The sequence below is a fragment of the Heptranchias perlo genome, chromosome 27 (assembly GCF_035084215.1).
Source record: "Heptranchias perlo isolate sHepPer1 chromosome 27, sHepPer1.hap1, whole genome shotgun sequence".
Lineage (NCBI taxonomy): Eukaryota > Metazoa > Chordata > Chondrichthyes > Hexanchiformes > Hexanchidae > Heptranchias > Heptranchias perlo.
The window spans coordinates 25,709,913-25,735,886 of NC_090351.1; the positions used below are offsets into that span (position 1 = coordinate 25,709,913).

At 40.2% G+C, this 25,974-nt stretch overlaps 1 protein-coding gene across 1 annotated transcript; it reads right to left on the bottom strand.

The window, feature by feature from the left end:
- On the bottom strand, window positions 1–25,107 carry sars1 (seryl-tRNA synthetase 1). The gene is made up of 11 exons (XM_068007466.1): window positions 24,876–25,107; window positions 21,760–21,830; window positions 20,866–20,946; window positions 17,407–17,565; window positions 13,867–14,010; window positions 12,104–12,259; window positions 10,189–10,410; window positions 9,412–9,541; window positions 8,352–8,509; window positions 4,209–4,338; window positions 1–425 (listed from the first exon to the last, which is right to left on the bottom strand). Exons 1-11 carry the CDS (start codon window positions 25,009–25,011, stop codon window positions 271–273), a joined length of 1,542 nt encoding a protein of 513 aa, XP_067863567.1. The 5' UTR covers window positions 25,012–25,107; the 3' UTR covers window positions 1–270.
- Window positions 25,108–25,974: the final 867 nt, after the last annotated feature.

A 25,974-nucleotide genomic window follows, 5' to 3' on the forward strand; every position in this document is an offset into this window, starting at 1 on the left:
TGCTTGTTAAGTTGTTTTTTTATATTGTAAACCATTGAAGAGATAAAATTCCACATTCCATGAACAAATATTGGCAGCAAACTCCATAAAACTTGCTCCACTTCAAGTAAATGCTAGTCTGTCCAAGAGGTGCACATTATTACCGTATTACATACATATTGTTCCTGTAATTTTACATTATATGGATCTCAGTTACAAATAAGTCATCCACAAGAGTAATTAATTTGGATAATACAGAGTATAACATAACCATTCAATTAAAAGGACTCATTAATTGTTGACAGACATGTTCTGTACTTTATTTTCCAAACTGGTATCGGAGAATACGTGTTTCTTCTTGTTTCCTTCTTGCTGCTTCTTCTGTTTTTTAGATGGTTCCTGGTCAATTGGTGCAGGCTTAACAAATTTGATCAGCTCGTTCAAACCTATTTGAATAAGATACATGTATGTTTGTGGGTAGGGAAAGACGAAACACTTTATATAATGGGTTAATATTCAGAATATCTCATACTAACAGTTGTTGATTCAATTTCCTGCAATTGTAAGCTATACATACACTGCAGTTTGAACATATTGGGCCGGAAATTGCTTTCAAAGTAATGGTGAGCTCAACAGCGCTCGCCGTTATTAGCGGCGAAATCAAAGAGCAAATTCTGGCATCCGCACATGCGCAGTCAAATGCGGAAACCCGGAACTTGCTGCTCCTGGGCGATCTGACAGCTTCACCTTAAAGGAACCTCGCCTGCTGCAATCAATAGAATCAATGGACCAGCGCCAACTTGCTCTCCTGCCCAGCTGGAAACTAATTAATATCGCCACAAAACAAGTACGCTCAATTTTTAGAGTCTAAACTCAGTTTTAACAGCGTGGTAAATCTTAACGATTGCTAAACAACCTCTCTGGCACTAAAATTTAACTTTTAAAAATGTGGAGTCTCATTACTCCTGATTTTATTGGTTTTTGGACATTAAAAAAAAAATTCAAAATTTATATATTTTTAAAAACTTTTTCCTCCTGTCTCTTTTATCTGAGTCTTTTAATCTTATCCTCTCTTTATTTTGCTTTCTCCATGTCATTTTATAATACCTTATCGGGCACATCCTGGTTTTTATTCTGCGCTGTTGTGAATGAGCTACACTTCCTGGTTCTGGCAGCATGGCTTGCTTCAAGCTGATTGGCTGAGGGGCCTTAGCGATCCTTTCACCAATCACTCAGCCTGGGCAAGAATGCTGATGTTATTTGAACTAGCAGTTCAAGGAAGTTGCCGCTAAAAAGAACGCGGTAACTTAGTGGGTGAATTTAAATCTAATCGCGGCGACCACTGCTGGTTCGCTGCTCGGAGCAATTTACAGGCCATTAAATCAAATGCTGAGTTTTTTTTTGCCTGAAAAACACACTGCATACTTAGAAACTTAGATTGGTGGCATTGTGGACAGTGAAGAAGGTTATCTAGGATTGCAACGGGATCTTGATAAATTGGGCCAGTGGGCCGATGAACGGCAGATGGAGTTTAATTTAGATAAATGTGAGGTGATGCATTTTGGTAGATCGAATCGGGCCAGGACCTACTCCGTTAATGGTAGGGCGTTGGGGAGAGTTATAGAACAAAGAGATCGAGGAGTACAGGTTCATAGCTCCTTGAAAGTGGAGTCACAGGTGGATAGGGTGGTGAAGAAGGCATTCGGCATGCTTGGTTTCATTGGTCAGAACATTGAATACAGGAGTTGGGATGTTCTGTTGAAGTTGTACAGGACATTAGTAAGGCCACACTTGGAATACTGTGTACAGTTCTGGTCACCCTATTATAGAAAGGATATTATTAAACTAGAAAGAGTGCAGAAAAGATTTACTAGGATGCTACCGGGACTTGATGGTTTGACTTATAGGGAGAGGTTGGATAGACTGGGACTTTTTTCCCTGGAGAGTAGGAGGTTAAGGGGTGATCTTAGAGTCATAGAGTCATAGAGTTATACAGCACGGATAGAGGCCCTTCGGCCCATCGTGTCCGCGCCGGCCATCAGCCCTGTCTACTCTAATCCCATATTCCAGCATTTGGTCCGTAGCCTTGTATGCTATGGCATTTCAAGTGCTCATCCAAATGCTTCTTGAATGTTGTGAGGGTTCCTGCCTCCACAACCCTTTCAGGCAGTGAGTTCCAGACTCCAACCACCCTCTGGGTGAAAAAGTTCTCTCTCAAATCCCCTCTAAACCTCCCGCCTTTTACCTTGAATCTATGTCCCCTTGTTATAGAAGTCTACAAAATAATGAGGGGCATAGATAAGGTAGATAGTCAAAATCTTTTCCCAAAAGGTAGGGGAGTCTATAACGAGGGGACATAGATTTAAGGTGAGAGGGGAGAGATACAAAAAGGTCCAGAGGGGCAATTTTTTCACTCAAAGGGTGGTGAGTGTCTGGAACGAGCTGCCAGAGGCAGTAGTAGAGGCGGGTACAATTTTGTCTTTTAAAACGCATTTGGATAGTTACATGGGTAAGATGGGTATAGAGGGATATGGGCCAAGTGCAGGCAATTGGGACTAGCTTAGTGGTATCAACTGGGCGACATGGACATGTTGGGCCGAAGGGCCTGTTTCTATGTTGTAAACTTCTACGACTCTAAAGCTGTTATAAATTTAAGAAAAATATTTTCATCCTCTCTCTTGCTGTGACATAGTTCCACAGATGCTGACTACCCTTTGTTACCATACCCAAGTGACTACATTTTACATGTGAGCCTGGACAATGAGTGTTAGCAGGTTAATGAACTATTGGGAGCACAACCGTCGGGTCTGATCCTATCCTCACTCAGTGTTCAGATACATGCACTTTCTAGCTACAATCACTGTACAATGTTCAGGAGAAGGAACCCAGGCTGATTTTTCTCCATACTACCTCAGGGGTGCTAAGGCTAACTCTCGTGCCCCAATTGCTCCCTCAGCCAAGATCAAACCTGGGAGCTACTCATCTGTATGGCTGAATGTCAAATTGCACAGTGAATCTATATATGTTTGTTAAAACGTAATGCTGCAAGCTCACAATAAATAATCGGAACCTTGTGAAGGAAGCTTCAAAATATTATACAATATGTAACAAGAAGTCTGGGAAGAGAAAAGGCCATTTGGCAAAAGCTCGTCCCACTAGTACCCCAACTCTAGCATCATAGCATCCAACTATAGTTTCCTGCTGCTGTAGATGCTTCTAAATTAAGTATCTAATTCCAAGTGCTGCCAGCATTTAATAATAGTTTATGCTATTTTAAAAAATTGTTTAGAACTTCCACTTGGATTTTTTTCTTCTTTGTTATTTTCAGTGTCTTCTGAATCATCCCATAATCTGTTTGTTTATAAATCCTTTAACCCTCCCCTTCCATATCTGATTTAAATTATCCTCAATTCCTACCTTTACATCATTAGCTAGACTCTTGGATCAATTCATCCAGTTGAAATTCAGCTAATCACTCCTGTAACCAGTCTGATTTATCCCAAAGCAGTCCTCATTATCTATAAATCCAACACCATTTGACCAGCAGCAACTGGCTAGCCAGTAATTTACCCTATTACTCTATTCCTGAAATCTCTCCCTCTTCCAGTGTGTTAGAACTCAGAACACAATTTTATGGCCCTCTCTTTCTTTTTCCCAGTAGTATGTTTAAAACTATTTTTTGAGCCCCTCTAATTGCTTATCTGAATTACAGAACTTTCTCACACCTTGTACTAAACAACTGTTCCTGTTTATTCATATCCTACATTTTAATTAAGAGGGTACAGCTTTGTGCACACTTTCTTATGGGAGTGATGACAGAACTGTGAAGTTGAATAATTTCCTGCCTTCTAAGTTCACAAACTGCATCAAGGTTACTCCCCTAGGTTAGATTGTGGATTGAGAGATTAGAGCTCATCTGATACTGTCCTGACAATGTGCATGACCCCAATCATCATAATACAACCTCTTAACGTGTCTGCACATATTTCCACTCCTGACAATAACCTTTATCTTTCAATCTCCAAGTGAAATTGCTAAAAAGACAGCTTCAGGCCATGGATTCTTGTCTGGAGCTTAACTGGATTTATAGAGACTATCTGTGCCTTGGTTGATCTTGTCCAGAAGTGAATTAAACTGAGTTATATCGATGGTAGGACAGTGGCCTACCACTAACAACTCAAGTCTGCAAGGTTCATATACACATATACATACACTCTTTTCCCACTTACCTGGTGGCATGTACTGTCTGAGTTTTTCAGGCACCACTATACCATCTTCAGTCTGGTAATTCTCCAAAATAGCACACATGACACGAGTCGTTGCACACATTGTAGCATTTAACATGTGCACAAACTCAGCCTGGGAACAAGAGTAAAGAATGATATTTATTCTACATTCTTCACATTTCCTTTTCATTTATATCCTTAAAGTGGAAGAATTCTCTTTCAAATAGATATTTTTCCTCTTCATCCTGCAATTTTGTCCCTTCACCATTTCTAACCTGAAGACAGAGTCATGCTGGGGTACAGTTTCACAAGCACTGGTAGCCTTCTAGTGCCACACACAAATAACCAAGCCTCATATCTGAGCCTAGGCTAGGGCAGGTTGTTCAACCGCAGGACGCATCACAGATGAGCCCGATTGTGCTAGGATGTCAAGTGAGGATACAAACAATTCCAGTAGGAATCACTGAAGAGAGATCAGGAATGAGTGGAAACCGTGGCTGTTTTTTCTCTCTAGGCTAAGGAGCTGAAGCCAGCTGCTGCACCATCACTGCTTCTTCAACTGAAATCAACTCATTGTCATACTGGGACCTTCTTGATCTGTGTGGCTCAGCATGATACAATACGCTAGATTTACTCACTATATTTACATTTTTCCTCACAGAAACAGTTTTTAGTGAAGTCATCATTTTTCACCCACATGTAGCTTCATTGCTGATGCCAATTTGTATGCCTAAATGTGTCATTGGACAAGTCCATCACACCATTTATCTGCTGTTTATCTGTACAATAAGTTTAAATGCTGAATGCCTCCACCAAAATTGTCCCTGCCTCACCCCATTTAACAAAAATACAATCTTCAGTTTAGATTTTCCTGCATCATTTCCAGTTGCTTTTAAAATATTGTTTTGACGCTTTCTCAATAGCTCAGCGAGTAGATGTGTGGTGTTGTATTGAACCACACCAATCAGAAAGATCCTGGGTTTGAGCAGATTGACGAGGGTGTTGCAGTTGGCTTCAATGTCTCCACGTTAGGGAGAAAAGAAATGCCTTACCAGGGTTCGCAAACTCTACTGTTATTAGAGACCTCCAGGAAATGCTGATATCAAGTAAGGAGAGGATGTGGTTTGGTTTATAGTAGCCCCATAGTTGAACAGCACACTGATGCCCTCTCCAGGCAACTGTGGAACCCAACTACTGTATGAGTATTCCTTCAGAGGAGGTGGGGAAAATTGGAGGAGGAAAAGAAGCCTACGTGAAATTAGAAAAACAAAATTGTAAAAGTAAAATGAGCTGCTACTGTAGAGAGGTAATGACGATTACCTTTTTTTTAAAAAAAATGGGCCAAATAAAAAACTCTCATTTACATAAACGACATTAATTACAAAACATCCCAAGGTGTTAAACTAAGGAGATAAAAATGAAAGCCACGGTAGTGGAAGAGTCAAGGGAGGTGACCAAAGGCATTATCAAAGAGAAAGGTTTTAACAAGACTTTTGAAGGCAGAGAGTCAGGAAGGTGGAGGAGTTTAAGGAGAGCATTCCAGACTATAGGGCAAAGACAGTAGAAAGCTGCATCACTGTAGGTGTAGCAGACAGAGGAGGGATTATAAATGAGGCCAGAGTTCGAAGGATTTTCAATTCAACACTTTGGGAAGCCAATGGAGATCTACACAAACATGGGCAATAGTTAATAAGGACGTAGTATGGGATAGGATGCAGGTAGCAGAGTCTTTGATGAGTTTGGAGTTTATGCAGGGCAAGACTCTCGAAGCCAGTGAGGAGATAATCTCCTAAATTGAGCCTGGAGGTGAAAAAGATATGGGTGAGAATTTCAGCATTGGTGGGGGTGAGGTAAAGGTGGAGGTAATGGTGTAGATGTGGAAATAGGCAGTCGGTGACTTGCTATGAGATCTGAAACTTAGCTCACGGTCAATTTGAACACAGAACCTGTGCACTGTCTGGCTGGGTTTGAGCAAACAACCTCAGAGGGGAAGGGGATCAAAGTCTGGAGTGCACAATTGCTGGCAAGAGCCACACAGGATGGCACCGTACTTTCCAATATTGAGCAGCAGAAAGCACTGACATTTACTAAGTCTACAGAAGACTTTCAGCACAACTTTTTTGGTCGGCTTTTCTCACTTGGCAAAACTCTTGTCAGAAGACTGCAGGTTCAAGTCCCACTCCAGGATCTGAGCATTTAAGGCTGACACTTCATAGTGTCATAAACAAAGTGCTAGATTGTCGGAGATATCGTCTTTGGGGTGAGATGTTAAACCAAGGCTCCATCTGCCTGTCCTGGTGGTTCAGGAGAACATAAAAGATCTCATGGCACTGTATGAAAACGGGCAAGGAGTTGTCCCAGTATTCTAGCCAGGATTCTCCAGTCAACCAACACTACCAAAAAACTGCCCTCTCACGTGGATGTAAAAGATCCCATGGCTCTACTTGAAAAAGAGCAGGGGAGATCTCCCCAGTGTCCTGGCCAATATTTATTCCTCAACCAACGTCACTAAAACAGATTACCTGGTCATTATCACGTTCCTGTTTGTGGGACCTTGCAGTATGCATATTGGCTGCCACATTTCCTACATTTTGCAGTGTAGACACTGTTGTAAAGTACTTAACTGGTTGTAAAGTGCTTTGGGACGCTACATACGGTCAGGCAAAGAAAGGGACACACACACACACACACACGAGTGAAGGGATGGGGATGCACCAGGTAACGTACTCAAGCCTGGAATCAAATCCAAACCTTCTGACCCAGAAGTGAGAATAGAACCAACTGAGCCAACCTGACAGCAAACGTGCCCAAAAAGATTGATGGGGCAGTTGTATGGTTTAGATAAAGATGTATTAATTTAAAAAACAACAAATGCCAGGGAATGCTTTCTTGGAACCAATTACTAGGCCTCAGGACGTTTTCAAGGGTCTTCTACTGACAAATTTGCATGTATACTTAATAGTTTGAACATTTTGACTCTACTTTTAAATGTCAACCGTTATATTTTTACGTTTTAAAAAAAATTTCACACTTTTTTGTTCTTTGCACAAGCAAAGCAAAATATGAATTATTTTGACTATCCCAGAATAAATTATTTTTGACTTCAAAATGCTGGATAATGCATCAAAAAGGTGTCAAAAATAAAAATGTCCTGGGGATGATGTTCCCAGCCCTCCGACCTCACTTTACTCTTCAAAAATTTCTAAATCCACCAGTTAAAAATTGAACTTTTGTTACTTCAGTTTTTTTGACCCTATAAAGAACTAATGGAATATTAGTATTAGCTGCAACTTAAGTCATGACAAGTTCATGTCCCATTCAGTCCCTTTGTAACTACTTTTTGCACGTCATTCGTGAGGCCATTGAATTTCAGTTTTCACAGAAAAATAAACTGAATTGCAGAATACGATCCAAAAACACTAATTAAAAACCCTGAAGTCCAATGTAATATAAAGAAATTTAACTTATTCAGTCATCCTGAAGCAGTGGCTTTGGTCATTGTCTTTATCCAGGGCTGTTTTTTTTTAGCTGAACGTTGTTTTAGAGTTACCAGCTTTTTGGGGGCTGTGTCAGTTTTTTTGAAGCTGTTCATCAGCTTTTCCGAGTTTTGTAGATTGGCATGTATGCCTATGTAACAATAGGGACTATATTTCAAAAGTAATTAATTGGATATGAAACACTTTAGGACATCCCAAGAGATATAAACAGACACTGCATAAATGAAAGTTCTTCCTTTCCTTCCTTTATGACAAATGTTTATGCTCATTAAGGCAGGGGATATCCATGCTGTGGAATGAAACACTTTTCCACTCTTGCCATCCAGAGCCCAAATCAAGTTCTAACAAGATACAGCACAGCCAGATGCAGAGTTAACTCAATCCAATCTGTCCCAAACAACATGCCTTAGCTACAACTTAAGAACACCCCTTACTTTACCAGTGTGAATTTACCAATTTTGTGCAAACTATGAGAAGCTTTGTGTTCTTGGCCCATGCCCACCAAGAACTGGACTAAAACTGCTTTCACATCAAAGTGCTACAACTATCAGAGAAGGATTTTTGTTTCATCAGTCATGTTTTAAAGATGAAAGGACAGTGTGCTGAACACTGCACCATCCACTTCCCCTTATACCAACTGCTGACTTACTTTGTCCATCATTTTTTTGGTTTGCCCATATCTGATTCGCAGCCTACGTGCTTGGTAATCTGTGCAGTTAGAACAAGACACCAACTCCCGGAAGGCAGCAGAGCCAGGAAACCAGGCTTCCAAATCCAGCTTTTTACTTGCAGCATGATTCAATGCACCTAACAGAGCAGAGAAAACAAAATAAATTTCAGACCAATTTTTGTACATGATGTAAATTCAATAAATCAAGTGGAATAAAAGTGGATGACTTAAATTTGAAACATTTTATACAAGGAAGAACATAAGCAAGCTCAGGGGCACACTGTCATTTTTTTCAATGTAGCCCTTTATCTTTCTGTACATTCCCATCAGAAGATCAGAATTATGTGATTCATAGACTCTTCAGTGTGTACCGTAAATATCACTGGTTAATCAGCTAACAGGAGGCGCAACCGAAACAGAGCATGCCAGGTTCTGCCACCCTTGCACATCTAATGAAGCACCTCATCTCTACCCAACAGCCTGACAAAAAAACAAATGATCTGACCCAAAGGAAGCGAATGAGTTCTCTGACTTGAAGTCAAAAGTTTATCACTTTAGCTGCTGAGTTTTTGATGTAAAAGAAACTGAAACGATCAAGTTTCACAAATACATTCCTCACACATTTCCACTGAACACTATGACAGTTCAAAAAAGTATCTTTTGCATCATGCAACATGCTACACACTCCCAGTTATCAGTGTGAGAGCAAAGCTGTCTAAATGACCCAAATAAATAAGAGTACTTAGCTTTTATTAAAAAATTCTATACCATATTTCTTGCACAAAGAATAACAGAATGTATTAGAGAAACACAGTTGACTGAAACGTAGATTTCAGATCTGTAGTAGACTGAAGAAGGGTCTTGTGTTCCATTCTTAGCCCATAATTTACCCACGGTAGTTAACCCTTCAAGAATTAACTGACTGTAATCTGAGTTGCTTTTCCTAGCAGGCAGAGCCATTTGAATTTAACCGCTAAGTGACATTTAATAACTGTTCGACCACTGACCCACACCCATAACAGCATGATTTTTCAGGTACCTGATACAATATTTACAATGCGGTAAGGAATGCCCAAAGACTGGTAGAACTCTTCAGCAGTTTCAATCATTTCCTCAAACACATCCCACGACTTATCATCATGAGGGGAAGCAAAAACAAACTGTTCGATCTGCAGTGACAGAAAATGGATTTATACTGAACTATTTCCTCTGCCATAAAACGGTCAACAATTTATCAACAAGTCTAATAACTTAATGTTCTGAAATAAACTTCATAAGCTATTACTCTTATAAAGATTTGTTTATACTATATATTTGCTGTTTGTGCAGTAAAATTGGTCTTAATTTCAGGCAAAAAAAATCCTGTCTGCACTGACCAAGATCATTTTTTCTCCTCTAGTTTTCTTCCCTAATCTCTTCTTCCCTGAAGCGGTGGCTTCTGCTATGGTGCAATTCATTGGGCCACTGGTAGCTCATCCAAGTGACCACACTTCATGTGTAACACTGGTCAGTCACTGGTTGTGTGCTATTCAACATGGGGACCATCACAACCAAGTACAACCCTATCCTCCCCTGAAGTGCACTCACATGTACATCGAGCAGAGGAGAGCAATCAGGAGGAGGAACCTTGGCTGTGTTTTTTCTTCTCTAACATGTGACACTAAGGCCAACTGTGTTATCCTAGTGCGGGAATGGATGACATCAGAAATAAAACCTGGGTTGACCTGAGCTGTACAGCCCAGTGCCGTACCATATTGTGTAATTTACTGAGCTATCCTAGATAGCTGGAATTTAATTTCCCAACGTCTTGATTTACCTTCTCAAATTGGTGAACACGGAAGATGCCCCTTGTATCACGGCCATGTGAGCCAACCTCCTGACGGAAGCAGGTGGAAAATCCAGCATATTTAATAGGAAGATCCTCAGGCTTTAACCATTCATCTCTGTGAAAAGCTGCTATTGGCTGCTCAGAAGTAGCAATCAGGTATTTCTCATCGATTGAACTGTCATCTGATTTCTCGCTGCCTTTGCCAACAACCTAATGAGAAAATGGGGAAAAGCACTTCAGTATAAGTACAGGTTTCTGTGCACCTTTACTTTTGGCACTATTGAGTGCTGAATTTCCTTTGTAGCACTGAAATATAAATCACCAGCTAAAGCCAAAAAAGCAAATAGCACTTATTTATAATGCTTTATTTGTGTAAAATATTTGGTATGGGAGCAAAGAAGCAAAAAAGGAAGTATGCATTAAATAGAACGGTGGGAGTATACTGCTCACTGAGAAAGATCTTGGAGATACAGTGGGTATGTCAACACAGTGCTTACCTATAGTTTTAGAAAAAGAAAATACTAGATTTAATTAGCAGAGGGAAAGCATACAAATCAAGAAAGCTTATATTATTGATATAGAAGGTATTTATCAGACCCTGTCTAGAGTACTGTGTGCAGTTCTCATCACCAAGTCATAGGTGTGTTATTATTGCTTTTGGGACTGTACAAAGGCAAGGATATTAAGAATTTTATGAAGAAAGATTGGAGTTTTCATGATAGCTCAACTGGTTATGGCAATGAATAACTGAACTCTAGACTCAGGAGGTCCTAGGTTCAACCCCCTGTCTGTGCTGATCCCAGCAAGAGCAGTAATGGGTTCAGTGTCTCTATGCTGGGAGAGGACAGTCAGGGTTCCCACTCTTGACTGCTATCCAGTGACTGCTGTTGGAAATGGGCATAAATGGATATAGAGTCAAGACAGAATCAAACACAGCTGTGATGGTACCTTCTATAAACTAGCATGCTGACACTCATTGCCCAGGCTCCCACTTGAATAATGGTCACTTGGGTGAAGGGCAACCAGTGTGTATGGAAGGAGGTAATGACTTCAGGAGAGGGGAAAATTGGTGGCAAAAAGAAATGGAAATTTAAAAAGTTTTGTCAATTGGTTAAGGAAGTCTTCGGAAAAGAGGAGATATTGAGAAAATCTAAGTTTTAAAGGAATTGACAGTATTCAATGCTTGTGGAACTATGTCGATTTCAGTAAACCCTGTTTTGATTTTTCCCACACCTAATTTTATACTCTACTCACTTGAAGATGATAGCGCAAGAGGCCAGGATACAATCCTCTCTGGTATCTGTAACACTGTGGCTATTTTTCATGTGCCAGCCTAGAGAGTAAATATCTTTAACCATAGGGGCATCACGGTCAAATCCACCCCTGTACTCACCAACATTCACATGCATGCATTCTTCAGGACAGAGTAATGGATACCGAGGGACATGCCTAAATTTTTGTTCCTCCCAGCCAGCTGCTATGGCCCCTATGGTGCTCTGGTTGAGATTAGCTAACTCATCACAATCCAGGGATTAAAAGTGGAATCTTCCTGATCTATACGGCTCAGTATGACATTAGGCACTGCATGTACTGACTGAGCTATCAGAGGAGTCCAAAACTGGATTCCAAAAGGAATCACGAGTCCTTTAAGTTTAGAGAAAATTTTAAATTAGAAATGGTTGTTATTGAAATGATAAAATGATGCTCAATATCAGTGAGTTTGTGGATAAACAGGGGTTTCATGAGTGATGACAAATGTTGTTCATGACAATTTGTTCATGGATGGCACCACAACATAAGTCATCCTAATTCTAATAACATATGTGGGGGTGGGAAAAGATTCGAAACATTTTTCCACCATTATGACTTATGACTGGATAAAGCACTTTTATTACTTTAGTACCTTGTAGAGTTCTTCATCAAACTGACTAAGCTGGGCCACTTCTTGCATCACTTCTTTCCTCATAAAGAACGGCGTATAAAGTGGAGTATAGCCTTGGCTGCACAGACCCCGCAGAGCATGTTGGATCAGAGCTTGTTCTAGAAATACCAAGGGACCCTGCAAAAACAGGTCTAAAAATATTGAATGCATTGCACATACCATGATATACTCTTGTACATTTTACTACTTTTGATCATGATTCTGTTATAAATCTTTTTGCACATACACATTAACTGAAACTATCAGGACCAATTAACTTTTCCTTCTGATCCCTCTCCTACCAAGGGAAAGTTCATTTAAAGAACACAAATCAAGAGATTTCCCATTCTCTTTAGCATAGATGCAACCACTCTATAATTACTGAAAACAGAATCAGGCAGTGATCTGCACAGCAGGGATGAGAGATGGAAGTTACACGTGCAAATTGAGGGAAAAATACTAAATGGATTTCCTTACAGCTAGATGGACATTTGAATTTTTTTCCCCTTTTCTCATTTACAGACTGCATAAATATGAAACCAAAAGTGGCAAGTTGATAATTTTGCAATTTGCAGCCGACATGTGCAAGTAGAATTCTGAATCTAACAAATTAACATTTGAAAAATTAGGTAATAGGCTTATTCAGGACATTTTAAAATAATTGTTGTAAATTACAATAAACAGCCGTGAAAAATAACTTGTTTTAAAAATAATCTGTTTCCAGAATATGCAAGATACATGTCTGTGTCACTAAGCCTAATATAACTACATCATCAACACAGTACTGGGCTACACAAATCCATTCATTTGAACAAGAGTAGATTGTAATATAATTGCAGCAATTTTAAACAGTAAAAGGAACACTTCAGGAAAGAACCTTTATTGGTCTTATGAAATAAGTTGTATGAAATATTGTTCCAGTTTGGCTCTAGCAGATCAGCCCCAAACACTGGTTCCACTGGAAGTTACTGGGATTACTTTCAGACATATTTAGTTACTCAAGTAGCCTACTTCACCGGTACAGCACTGGAAGAAAGAGAAGACCTGAAATGTCAGACATCAGAAGCAGGGGCCATGGTTGATTTTACCTCTCCCTAGCCTACAGGTGCAGAGCCCAAGTAGTTCTTCACTAGCATAGTGGCCAAAATCAGCACAGACCAGCAGAACATGAAATCTTCCTAATCTGTCAGGCGCAGGGTCAGTAAGTTCATCTGAGTCTTAGGGGAGCTGAAAATCACTCGTCAGTTCACAATCCCCTATTTTCTCTGGCTGTTTCCTTAGGCTGACTCTCCTCCAGTAGCCAGGTGAAGAGCTAGCCATAGTTGAGATGATTACCAATCTGAATCCTGAGATTACATTATCCTCAGCTCCTCTGATGGCTCAGGGAATATATCCATTGAATGCAGAGTGACTGAACTAAGAGTGCAGAATTTTCAAATTGAATCCACAATCTATCACCATCAGGTGAAGACAATCAGACTCATCTGTGATGCTCTCTGCAGTCAAACAACACTTACTGTGAAGGCTTACACATGAAGCTCAGGTGAGGTACCGGAGGGGAACCTGCACATAGAACTCTGCCCCAGAAAGAAAGAAATGCATTTGGGGAGAAATGTGGAGGAAATTGACAAGAAGAAAAAAGTTTCTATGTTTTCCCACTATCAACTGAATTTGTATTCAATTATACAGGACTGAATTGATAGGCTGCAGCAAAATCTTTTCAAAATATTGGTATTTAACCTCACCTTCAAGAAATACCCTCGGCTCCCTGCTACTACAGCCGCTTTTTCTCCTTCAAAACCATCAACCATTACCACTAGGTCAACATGGGAGTACTTCTTCATGGTTGTACAGTCTCCCCACGTTCGCTCCACTTTATTGTCTGCATCCTGTAAAAGGAGGAAAATAGGAAACTTCCAAATTTCCGTCATACTCTAAAATCAGATATAAACTGAACATGTAATTTTTAAGTACTCAACTTCAGATTATCTTTCAATAGACTGACAATAGTGACATTGCGATTGTTAATCCTTGTACGAATAGCATGATGACTAGACAAAGATTCTGAAACAATGCACTTTGTGACACACTCTTTCCCTCCCTCCAAAAATGCAAAATTACAATGATACACAGGTAAATACAGATATCAGAGCAAGATTTCATGGTTGTTATATAATCTGATGTCAGGTTTCAGTCGATCAGAAATCACTACAATTTTTCTTATAGTTGATTGCACCATATCAGACATCTATAATTGTAGGATTTTGAAGGTGGGGAATAATTGATCACAGTGCACAGACCTAACTGAATTCCCATTTTAAAAGTCATATATTACATCTCTATTTTTATATAATACTTTGATTTGATATTATTTATACTTAAATAGCAAAACTTAGGAGTAATCTGGGAAGCAGAAATGGTTGGAGCATAAGAGTTTCTGAGGAGCTGGAGGTGCAAAACTGAGGCACGAAAGTGCCACCAGTAGATATAGGAACTTGTAACGGAAGAGATAAATTTCATATACACACATACCCTCACTCACTCTCACACAGGTCAGCTGTTTATCTGACATGAATGGAAACCCATTCTGTGTTTATGAGTTTCCAAGATAAACTATTGAGAAATCTACAACCCATGTATTTTTCTTGTATTGCTCAATTTCCCTGCTCAATTTCCCTGCAGAGACGTATCCCCCTAATCCAAGTCCAGAGATCTTAAATACAGGCTGGCAGAATCAAAATTAACTAGCTAAAACTGCGCAGCTTAGCAGAGGCGCTTCTCCCTGCTTCTCTGGCTAGAACCACCCTACCCGTTGGGAAAGGCAGGACTATCCTAGTAGGAAGAATCTCAGTGGCCAATGACATCTACTCTTTCAGGGTCCATTAGTGGGTTAGGATAACTGGTCAATTAATAATAGTGTCTTAGAGCACTTTAGACCTGACAGGTTCAGATATGAGATTAGAGTCCGACAGAGGGTTGGCTTGGTTCCAAACTTCCATCTCTAGGCATTTCATCCTGGAGTTATCTCAGCCCCAAAAGACCCCGCTTGCCCCCACCCCGCTTCCCAAAATCATGGTGGATAGTCACTAATTGGTTGACAATTAAATGGCAAGCACATGTTTCAGTCCTCATTAGATGGACAGCAGGTACCAGGAGCACCTTAGAAGCGGCATGTTGAGCAGCATGAGTCTCCATAGATATGCAAGTGCATTTCCACCAACCTCCTGACCACAGCATAGACACACACCATATCCCACTGAACAATGGTTCTAGCAGTTGGATGTGCTGAAATCAGCAGCAGCAGCTGCTTGTCTCTCTGCAGCTCAACCATGGCAGGCACTGAAGACTGAATCTATCAGTACATGGTCTCATGCCTGGTCACTAGGCGATGCCTGTCAGCAGCTGTCATCCCAAGTCTCAAAGTTTCCTCATCAATTACATGACATATCTACTTTCAGTGTGGTGGATGGACTTACACAGGGCAGCTTGAGTCAAATCAGCCACCTTGATGCTCTAGACATTCAAGTCCAATGCCGCGTACCAGGTTTACTCGACGCCAACTACTTAATCCAGGTCCTCACGTGAGGGGCTTTAGCAAAGAATCGTGCCTGTAAGGTGTCTCCCCTTTCTGCTACAAATCCACCTCAGTTTGGCCCTGGATCTTGCACAAGGGTTGGATGAAACCCTTCTGTTGTATGTGTAAAAGTTCTGAATTATGAAGGCAAATTGGTTGGACAAACATCTTATATGCCACATGCTGAACCAGTATTGGGATTTTTCTATTGCTGAAGACAAAACAAGACAGATCAAAGTGCCCTTTGGCCCTCCTCAGCACGATCTCAGAGAACTATGTCTAAAGCTGACATCCAGCAGAACCCCCAAATATGACACGAATCAACAATTGGGACAGGTACCCTTTATATTACCAGGTCATGTCTTAAACTATGTAACGCCAACTTACTGCACTTGGGGGCACCCATTATCACATCCCATTGGTTAGCCCATTGTTCAAGTTGGTGAGTAGAGTGCACTAGATCGCCAAGTGATTCTGCCAGCAACACATTACCAGCAAAAAGGTGTGCTGCAATATTTTCAGAAATACCTGGAATATACACTGCAACGCCATCCAGTAAAATGCTATCTATGGCATCTTTGATGAAGACATCAAATGGGGTGGATGTCAGCGAGCAATCTTGCTTCACTCTTCTTTTGAAATAGGTTCAGTGAGTCTTTTGACTATCTTTATCTTTGTGCTGAACTACATATGCTGGATAAAATTCCAAGATTTTGCCTTGTACTCCCACAGCTTCCAGTTTCATCACGAAGGCCACATAGGACACTACATCAATTGGTGTGAGCTGCGGCTCAGTGGTAGCATTCTCACCTGAGTCAGAAGGTCGCGGGTTCAAGTTCCACTTCAGAGACTTGAGCAGAAAACCTAGGCTGACACTCCAGTGCAGTACTGAGGGACTGCTGCACTGTTAGATCTGCCGTCTTTGGATGAGACATTAAAGCGAAGCCCCGTCTGCCCTCTCAGCTGAACGTAAAAGATCCCATGGCACTATTTGAAGAAGAGCAGGGGCGTTCTCCCCAATGTCCTGGCCAATATTTATCCTCAACCAACCTCAATAAAAAAGATTATCTGGTCATTATCACATTGCTGTTTGTGGGATGTTGCTGTGCCCAAATTGGCTGTCACGTTTCCTACATTACAACAGTGATTACACTTCAAAAGTACTTCATTAGCTGTAAAGCGCTTTGGGACATCCTGAGATCGTGAAAAGCACTATATAAATGCAAGTCTTTTTTTAGGTCAAAAGCTTCATATAAATTAAAAGTAGTCTAAGTTATATTGCCCTGAGCTGTACAAAGTTCTGCAATCTCTTGGAAAGTCACAACCTCCCCTACACATTCCTTACTAAAATGAAATTGTGTCAGTTCCTTTCCGATTGCTCTGCTATTCTCCAAAGCTTCTGATGTATATGCTGTGACAACCCGGAGAACCACCTTAAGAGCCACCGATATCAGTAAGACTTCTTGTAGTTTTCAGGCTCAATAGGATTCCCCCTTCTTGAGACTATAACTGTGCTTTGAACACAATATAGATGCCTCAACAGAAACCTATTCACCATCCTCAGAAGAGAAACTCCAAGAGGAATGGGTAAACTCTACGCTAGGAAAAATATTTACTTTCCAGCACTCTCACTTTCAGATTTTAAAGTTCAGTTCTTAAAATAAAATGAACACAAATCAGAACCAGGAAATAAGATGAGCTTTGCTCTTACCTCATCATTGCTGATGGGTACAGAGGGATGCAGAATATTACCAATTTCTCTCAAACTGTCCAATCTCTGTCCTTCCACTTTCAGACGTTCTGTGTCACATTTTCCAATAGCTTCGTCAACGAGAACCCGTATTTTCTTGATCTGAGTTACAGTTAAAGCCTGAAAAATAAGATTATCCAACTGTAAGAAAAAAGTTCATAATTCAATTAGCTATTTTAAAATCAGATGCAGTCAATTGTTGCATCAGTCAGCCGTAAATATCACTGCATTACAAAATGAATTTTAATAACGTGTGACTTCTACTTGCAATTAAATGATGTTGTGTGGACATGCAGGTGAAAAGGGTATATAAATAGGGAAAAAATGTTAGTGCTAAAGGACAAAATCATTCATTGGTGAAATTCACTAATACAATGATTCACACTGCCTTATTTTCTCCTAAAGAATATGGAAAGGGAATCTTCTTTGCCCAGTTAGCCATTTTGGTCCCACCTCAGGGTGTAGGGCAAGCCCAGCTCCTACAACAAAGATTTTCCATGAGACTGCAAATGCTGATCATCCAATTTTAGCTAAGGAAGTGACAAAACGCACAATGAGAAAAGTATACAGAACTTAATAAAATGTCTCTCGTGTCAGGTATCATTCACAGATAAGTACCTGGTTGCCACTTCCTACTTCACCAAGATGGCCTTACTGAAATAAAACTGTAGAAGTGACGGTGCATCCTACCAGTCCTTGGTTACCACCTTTAGAATATTCCAGGGGAATGAAAGGTACAAAAGGCAAAAACATGACAGAGGCATGGTGAAACTGCAATCTATCTATGGAATGTTGCAAGACAATCACGAGATGCAGCTTAGCAGACGAGCTGGTAACTTATTCCATTTGGTAACTTATTCCATTTAGTAACACCACAATAGTACTATACCAACTTCTCCATTTTTAATAAATTCACAATAGCGCCTTTATTAACCAATTACCAGAATTGATTTTGAGGAATTCCGAGCTACCGGACGACTAAGCTGACGGCTGGAGATGATTTAAGCAACCAAAGATATACCAAGCACACTCCAATCTGGACAGTTAGCTTTACTATATTATAGGCAGAGCTGAAACAGGGGAAAGAATTTCATGAATAAACAGCACAAAACTGCACAAGCTGCCTCAAGCAATTGACTCATCAAATAGCTGGTTTTAGATAGACCAAACTGCAATAACATTCTTCACATCTCAATGATCTTTGGTCACTGTAACTCATCTTACCAAAATATGTGCCTTATTACTTCCTCACTTCCCCAATCCTTACCTAAAATAGGCAAACAAGTTGGGCATCAATTTAAAAAAGTCACAAATCAGGGCACTTATCACATCATGGCCGTCACAAGGGCATAGAAGGAGGGATCATTCACTCTAAAATTGATTAAAATAAATAATCCACTTAGCACGAAGAAGGAAATCACTTGTTCAATTTAATGTGAATGATCCTGGAGGTCACTGCAATAATGTAATATACCCAACAACCAATAAGTCAGCCTGCTGGCTCATGTCAGTGCAGCCTTCTCAAGGGCAATAAATGTTGGCCTTGCCAGCGACACCCACATCCCATGAATGAATAAAAAAATGTTTTACTATCTTTATCCTGATTATAACCTGCAGTGCATAATTTTAAACCCACCAGAATGTGTTACAGAGGGTGAGGAGGCAGTACAAACTATTTATAAAACAAATAGCTGCTTTGTATGTTATACAAGAATGGGTGGGTCCAAGTGCCAACAGGCTTTTAAGATGACTAATGTTGACCAGATGTACCTGTCCAAGCTTATGGACCAGTAAGTTTCTATTCCTCCTAAAAAGCTGGGTGGATAAATACTTCCTTTCCTGTCATGGAGTAAAATTACAAGATGCCTCTTGTGTTGTTCCACGTGTACTTAAGTTACATAACATCAGCTCAGCAAATTCCAAAAGATGTACTGGTGCAACTCTACAATGCAGTTGCACCATCAACTTCAGCTCGTCGAGGTTTTTTTCAATAAAGCTGGCACGAAGTGAAAAATTGCTGGATTACTCCTGCAGCTATCCTTCACCTGTCCCAGATGCAACACCTGTTCATTCGCTTCTTCCTACACCACTGTCCAGGGCCCAAATCCTTCTCCTATGTGGGACGGCAATTTACAGGTACTTTCTCCAGTCTAATAGACTGCATTCGCTGTTCACAATGCAGTTTACTCTACACGAGAATGAGCAAATACAGACTGGGTAGTCACTTTTTCAAATACCTCTGTTCCACCCAGAAACACGGTCCTGACCTCCTTATGGCTCACCACCCCAACTTCCCCTCCAACTGCCACCACAACCAATCCATTTTCAGCCTCCAATACCATCCCAATGAAGCCTAATATAAATTACATTAACATTATCACATCTTTCTCTTCAACACTCTGTAGCTCTCTGGTCTGCACACTGAATTCAGCAACTTCAGACCTAAGCAATCTTGTCCATTTTCCTTTCAACTTGTATTTTATTTCCTTCCAATTTGGAGCTGTTTGCACCATTTGTCTTTGAAGTATCTATCCTCTGACTGACAAGATGACCTTTAATATTTGACATTTTTTCACTTTGTCTTTTTAAAAAAAAAATTATTCATAGGCTAACAACCCACTAACTTCTCCTTTATGATAGGAGTAGGCATACTTGACATTTGTAATTTCTTCCCTTCCCCTGTTTTGTTCAGTTCTATAAAGGGGCTTGCTTATCTCCCATGTTTCCAGTTCTGAAGAAGAGGCTACGCTGAAATATTAAACTTTTCTCGTCACAGACTTGCTGTGCATTGCCAAAATTTTCTAGTTTTTTCTTTTTATGCTGACGACCATTAAATTCACCAACAAGAGTACCTTAAAGAATACTGTACAAGGCGGCATGGTGACACAGAGTATAAGTACACCAATGTTCAATGACAGAGAGAAGGGGCACACACAAGTCTGTACCCTGCTCCACCGTTCCTATATGAAACAGCTCAGATTGAGAAGAAAGGATAATCAGAAGGGAAAGTTGCACTTGGGTAGTCTCTGGTGCTTCCTGGTCACTGGCTACAGAAAGCATTGGTGGTTGCCTGGGAATAAGCTGCAAGGCCACTCTCTTAATTGTAAACATCAAACCAGGTAATAAAGAAAGGAAGTAAAAGTAAGAAACCAAGAAGGGAACTTACTCAAACACACCCAGAAAAATAAAGTGCAGAGGTGCAAAGGACCCAAATACTTGTATTCAGGTCAATCACATGAATGCTGTTAATCTCACTCTTCAGCGCACTCAACATTCAGTTGTTACTCACGACAAGTCTAATTGTTGGCCAAAAAAACGTTACTATATTCAAGCTGTATCTTTTCATAAAAGAACAAAAAATACTATAGTGCGGCAAGGGTGGCAGAAATGCAAGTCAATAATTGAATCAGGGCCACTCACACTTAAAATTTCAGTGTTGAGGTCATCCAGGTTCTGCGTACTTTGTGGTAGAGCATCACCTTCACCGACAGGCTCCTTTTTCTGTGGAGAAACAGATTTATAAATACTAAAATCCTTTTATAAATATTTAATAAAAAAGATTGCAAATCTGCTTATCAAAACTTGATTTCTGAATTTCTAATATAAATTAATTGCTTGCAGTGTTAGATGCAAGCATGTCTCAGTCTAATTATTCAAATTGTAATTCACAAAACATACCAAATGTTTTGCTTGCCGCTACACAATTTCAGATAAATATTTTTTTCACCAACTATCATTCATAGAATACTATAGCATGCAAAACTATGACATATTGAAGCAAAATGACGACACTTGACTGGATTCCATACAGAACTGCTACCATTAATAACCACACATCCCACAGGACACAAATTATCACATAAATGGCTATAAGGTTATCAATGGCTTTTTAGAAAACCAAGATCCCATGGAACAATCGAAGAAAAGCAGGACAGTTCTCCTGGTGTCTTGGTCAACATTTATCCCTCAACCAACATCACTAAAACAGATTATCTGGTTGTTTACCTTATTACTGTTTGTGGGTTCTTGCTATGTGCAAATTGGCTATCGCATTTCACTACTTTACATCAGTGACTGCATTTCAAAGTGACTTCAATAGCTGTGAAGCGCTTTGGGATATCCTGAGGCTATGAAAGACGCTATATAAATGCAAGATCTTTATTTTTTCTTTATACCTCTGCATTTACTTGTCCCTCTAGTAGGACAGCTCATCATACATACTATCCACTAAAAGCACCCTTGTGTCACTGACTGGGGACCATTATAAATAATGATGGACCATTTCTGGTAATTTTACAGACAAAATTATTTTACCTTCATTTTTTCTCCAATTGTTTTACTGCAAAGGTTTTTCAGTTTGTTTAAGTTGTCTGCACGGAACCGACCTGGTTAAAAAAAAGAAAAAAATGAGCAGAAAATATGACAGTTGCATATTCAGTGTGAAAAGCACTAAGCAGGGACATGCTTCAATCACTGGAAAGCACTGGTATAAAGATGAAGTACTCGCCTTCCACAACTAGATCAGTTTGCAAAAACCTAATTTAAATAAGCTAGTTTTGTGCACTGTTAAAGTAACAACTCAAACTTTCCTTCTTCAGACAAAGATTCCTCGATTCTTATGACAAATAATATTTGAGCGTTCTGAATTAACTTATTTGTTTATCTGATGGACTTTATCAGCTTGAAATTAAACATTTTAAGTACCAAAGAGCTTTTGAATGTCTGAAAATTATATTTTTGTTCTTATTGAAAGGAATGGCACTTCATTACAAAACAAAAGGGCACAATTCCATATTAGATGTTACCATGTAGTGCATGATAAACAGCATTGCCTGATATCTACTTACAGGAACAATTAGAACAAGTTAATTGAATTCCCCTAAACAAAGGTACCATGCTGTACCTGCTCCATGAGGGCAACACTCTACACTGTATAGGAAAATAGATGGAAAAATAAAATGCTCATTATCAAAGATCAAAACAAGACAAAGAAGAATCATGGGAACTGTCTGCAGCTTAGTTAAAGTACTCACAAATTCTAACCAGGAACTTCTGAACATAGAACAAAAAGGTTAGGGTTGGCATATTGGAAAAATTCACACTGAATGCTGGTTGAGGCAATGTTTGATCAATTCTGTTTTTACATAAGGGAGAGTATCACAAGAAGTTGCCAGCGCAAATTAATACATCAGCATGCACGTCAATGTGGTGGGTGGATCGAGAAGTGCGGTCTCACTGCACTGGGAAGTCAAGTGTTTATGTAACAGCAGTCACAAAATCTAAAACTATTAAATCAACAATATCATTACAATAATTACCAGAATGGCATTTTGAAACAAAGTGGACTAAATCAAGATTTGATCCTAGTTCTAGTGTGACTAGAACATCAGTAACACGTTTGACACAATTACATTACTTTCTCTGTAATTTTCACTAAGGTTTCAATAAAGCACAATGGTGCATGTGTGAAATGTTTCTGTACGTCTCTTTGAACTGTTAAAAACACCCAGCAGTACAATTATAAATTTTGTATATTAATTCTCATTAGCTGGGGACACTTTTACTGACACCTACACAGTTTGCAAGAAAAGTAATTAGAAAAGTTGAAGCAGCAACATACCGATCCCCCCCATTTAAAATAGAATAGGTTCGTATGTAATGTTTGTTTTCTGTTAAATTAAATGTTTTTTTAAAATCAATTTATCTTCATGTCCTTTTGCTTTTCATATCTCCCACAGCACAATTTGTTAGCTGTGAGGCTACACTGCCTCATGCAAATCATGTATCAAGTATAGTTCTGGAAAATTTACAGCAGCACTTACTGCAGAAAAGGTGTTATTTTGTAATGATTTAATGTAAAAGTAATGCATTTTGAATATTTCACTCAGAAGAAAATACAGATTACAGGATTGGAGTCCTGTTATTGTGATATAATTGACTGGTAAATTTAGTGACAACATAGGGCTATACAACTAACCACACCTCAAAAACAAAACATAAACCATGAAGTACTCCCTCAGGAAAGAACCACTGCTGCTTAAATATGTTTCAAAAATAAAAATATTAAATTAAAATATATGGCAAAGGACCAGAGACAAAAAAAAAGTTACTTCATAAATTCATTCAAAAAGTGAAACTACAACACTGACTTGCCTGAGATTGCATCAGATTCTGAAAGTCAACAGCAGACGCCCTGTGGAACCACATGGTTACTGCACCAAAGGTATCCTGCCACATAATGCATTTTCTAGAAAGTGTCCTAGACGACTATTTCACAAAAAAAAATCCTCTTCCAACAGCAGAGACAATTATAGCATTTTTAAAAAAAGGTCAAATATCATTACATTTATTACTTCTTACAGGCAGGAGGTTATACTCAAGTGCACCTGACTAGAAACTACATTTGAAAAAAAAACATCAGCAACTATGATGCCATCAGCAAATACTAAAGCTGCATTTACACTCACTGAAGGCATTAGCTGCAATTCAGGATTTAGCCCGGCAGTATCCTTTTCATATTGCTTGGCTCCTGCCTAGTTGGCACTGTAATTCTCCTGCAAAGGAGAATGTTCTGCATGTATGTGGATATATCATGTGCTGAGCTATCTGTCAATAGTTGAAAATGTAAATCAAGGTCAGGTAGGTCCCAGAGATCCAACAGGCCCCATCAACATTTGCTAAACCTGGTTTGACACCTTACTAGATTTTCACCTCCCTACCCAGTGGCACAATGCAGGCAACTGGGAAAGAACGGGGGAATGGGACTAACTGGATTGCTCTGACAAAGAGCCAGCACAGGCTTGATGGACCGAATGGCCTCCTTCTGGGCTGTAACGATTCTATGATTCACTAAGACCAATTGCAGCATCCCAACTGCTGTGATCAGCAACCTCAGTTTAGAGCTGGAATACTGAACCTTTGGATCTGTATGGTTTAGGGCTACACCAGAAGGTATCCTTACCCTTAGACCTGGGTCTCCAGGGGAGCTGGCATTAATGACCTTTACAGGAGAACATTAATGGTAACCTCTAAATCATGGTTTCAGCAACACAGCAATATTATGCCCACACCAAAGAAGGCTTTTCCATTCTGTCCAATAATCAGCAAAACCTTCAAAATGAGAACTCCATTAGGTCAAGGTTAATTCTGCTGTGCAGTTGATATTCAAAACAAAACCCATGAATTAAATTACAGTAACAATCTACATGCCTTTCCATCCAATATTTGACAATTCTCCACACAATATGCAGAAGCGAGAGAAGCACAAGCGCATGCGCAGCAGCCCCTTCCCTTAGGTACTATTTGATGAGCCCGGATCGCCCCCCTCCCGGGCACTTTACCCCTTTCCCCACCCCCTGTTTTACCCTCGCCCCTATTTTAATCCCCCTTTCCCCCACCCCACCCCCGACACCAACCGTATTAACACCCACATTTCCTCCATTCTGAGTCCGCCTCCACCAATTTATCCACCAGCGACACGTCTTTGAAGCGGTTCACTTGGTTCTCCCGCACTTTCTCGGGATCTCCCCCCTTGTCCTTGCGGAATAAATCCAGATCGAGCACCATGGCGACGAACCCAGCGACCGGACCACCCGATTTCACCGACACTGCACTGAGCAGGCTCTCCACACAGAGCTCCTGCTAGCGCCGGGCATGCGCAGAAGCCTGCCGGCGCCGAACAAGCTGGGATCGGGAGCCCGAGTCCTTGTAGCCGCCCGAGGCAGCGCCACCAACAGGCCACTCTGCAGCACACCCGGAATGCGACAAAGGGAATGTTGCTGCAATATACCTAAGTGTACAAAAGTTATACATTCCTAAACTGAAGGCATGAACTATAATTTTACAAAGATTACAAATGAATTGATCCTAGACGAGGAGATGAGCTAATATAAAAAACAGAAAATGCTGGAGATACACAGCAGGTCAGTCAGCATCTGTAAAAATAAAGGACAAGTTAACATTTGTGGTTTTTTCGTTCATTGGAACAGAACCATAGCCTTATTTATCGTCTATTCAGATGCAGTTGTGTTGAAGGGTATTCACCCAAAATGCTAACTTGCCCTTTCTCTTTATAGATGCCTTTTTAAATTAAGATTATAAGAAGACATTGGGTTGCCCCAGTGTCATCAAAAACCTAACAAAAGTACCCCTTTTTTAGAGGTGCACAACTAAAACTGAAACAAAAACAAAGGAAACTTATAACTTAAATGATATTATTTACCCCATCCACCTACCCTCCAGTCCCTGGTGCCCACCGGTCATGGGATGTCTCAAGCGTACCGGCGGACACCACATGCTTCTTCTCCAGGGCCACCCGGGAGCGGATCAGACCAAGGAAGAGGCCATGGGCCACGTTCAACCTGGACCTGTAGATGACCACCTTAGTCAGACCCAGGAGCAGAGCCACGAGGAGGTTCTCCGAACTGGGTGGCCAAAGATCAGGAGCGTGGGACTGAAGTGGAGCCAGAAGTTGAGGAACAGCCCCTTCAAATAATGAAACAGGGGCTGCAACCTCTGTCATTGTATCTC

Excerpts from the sequence above, each read along its gene's own strand:
- sars1 (XM_068007466.1), bottom strand. The coding sequence starts at position 25,011 with ATGGTGCTCGATCTGGATTTATTCCGCAAGGACAAGGGGGGAGATCCC. Across the intron at positions 10,411-12,103 it reads TTGATGAAGAACTCTACAAG|GTTGTTGGCAAAGGCAGCGA; the intron begins GTACTAAAGTAA and ends TTTTCTCATTAG. Across the intron at positions 4,339-8,351 it reads CCAAAAAAATGATGGACAAA|GCTGAGTTTGTGCACATGTT; the intron begins GTAAGTCAGCAG and ends TCTTGTTCCCAG.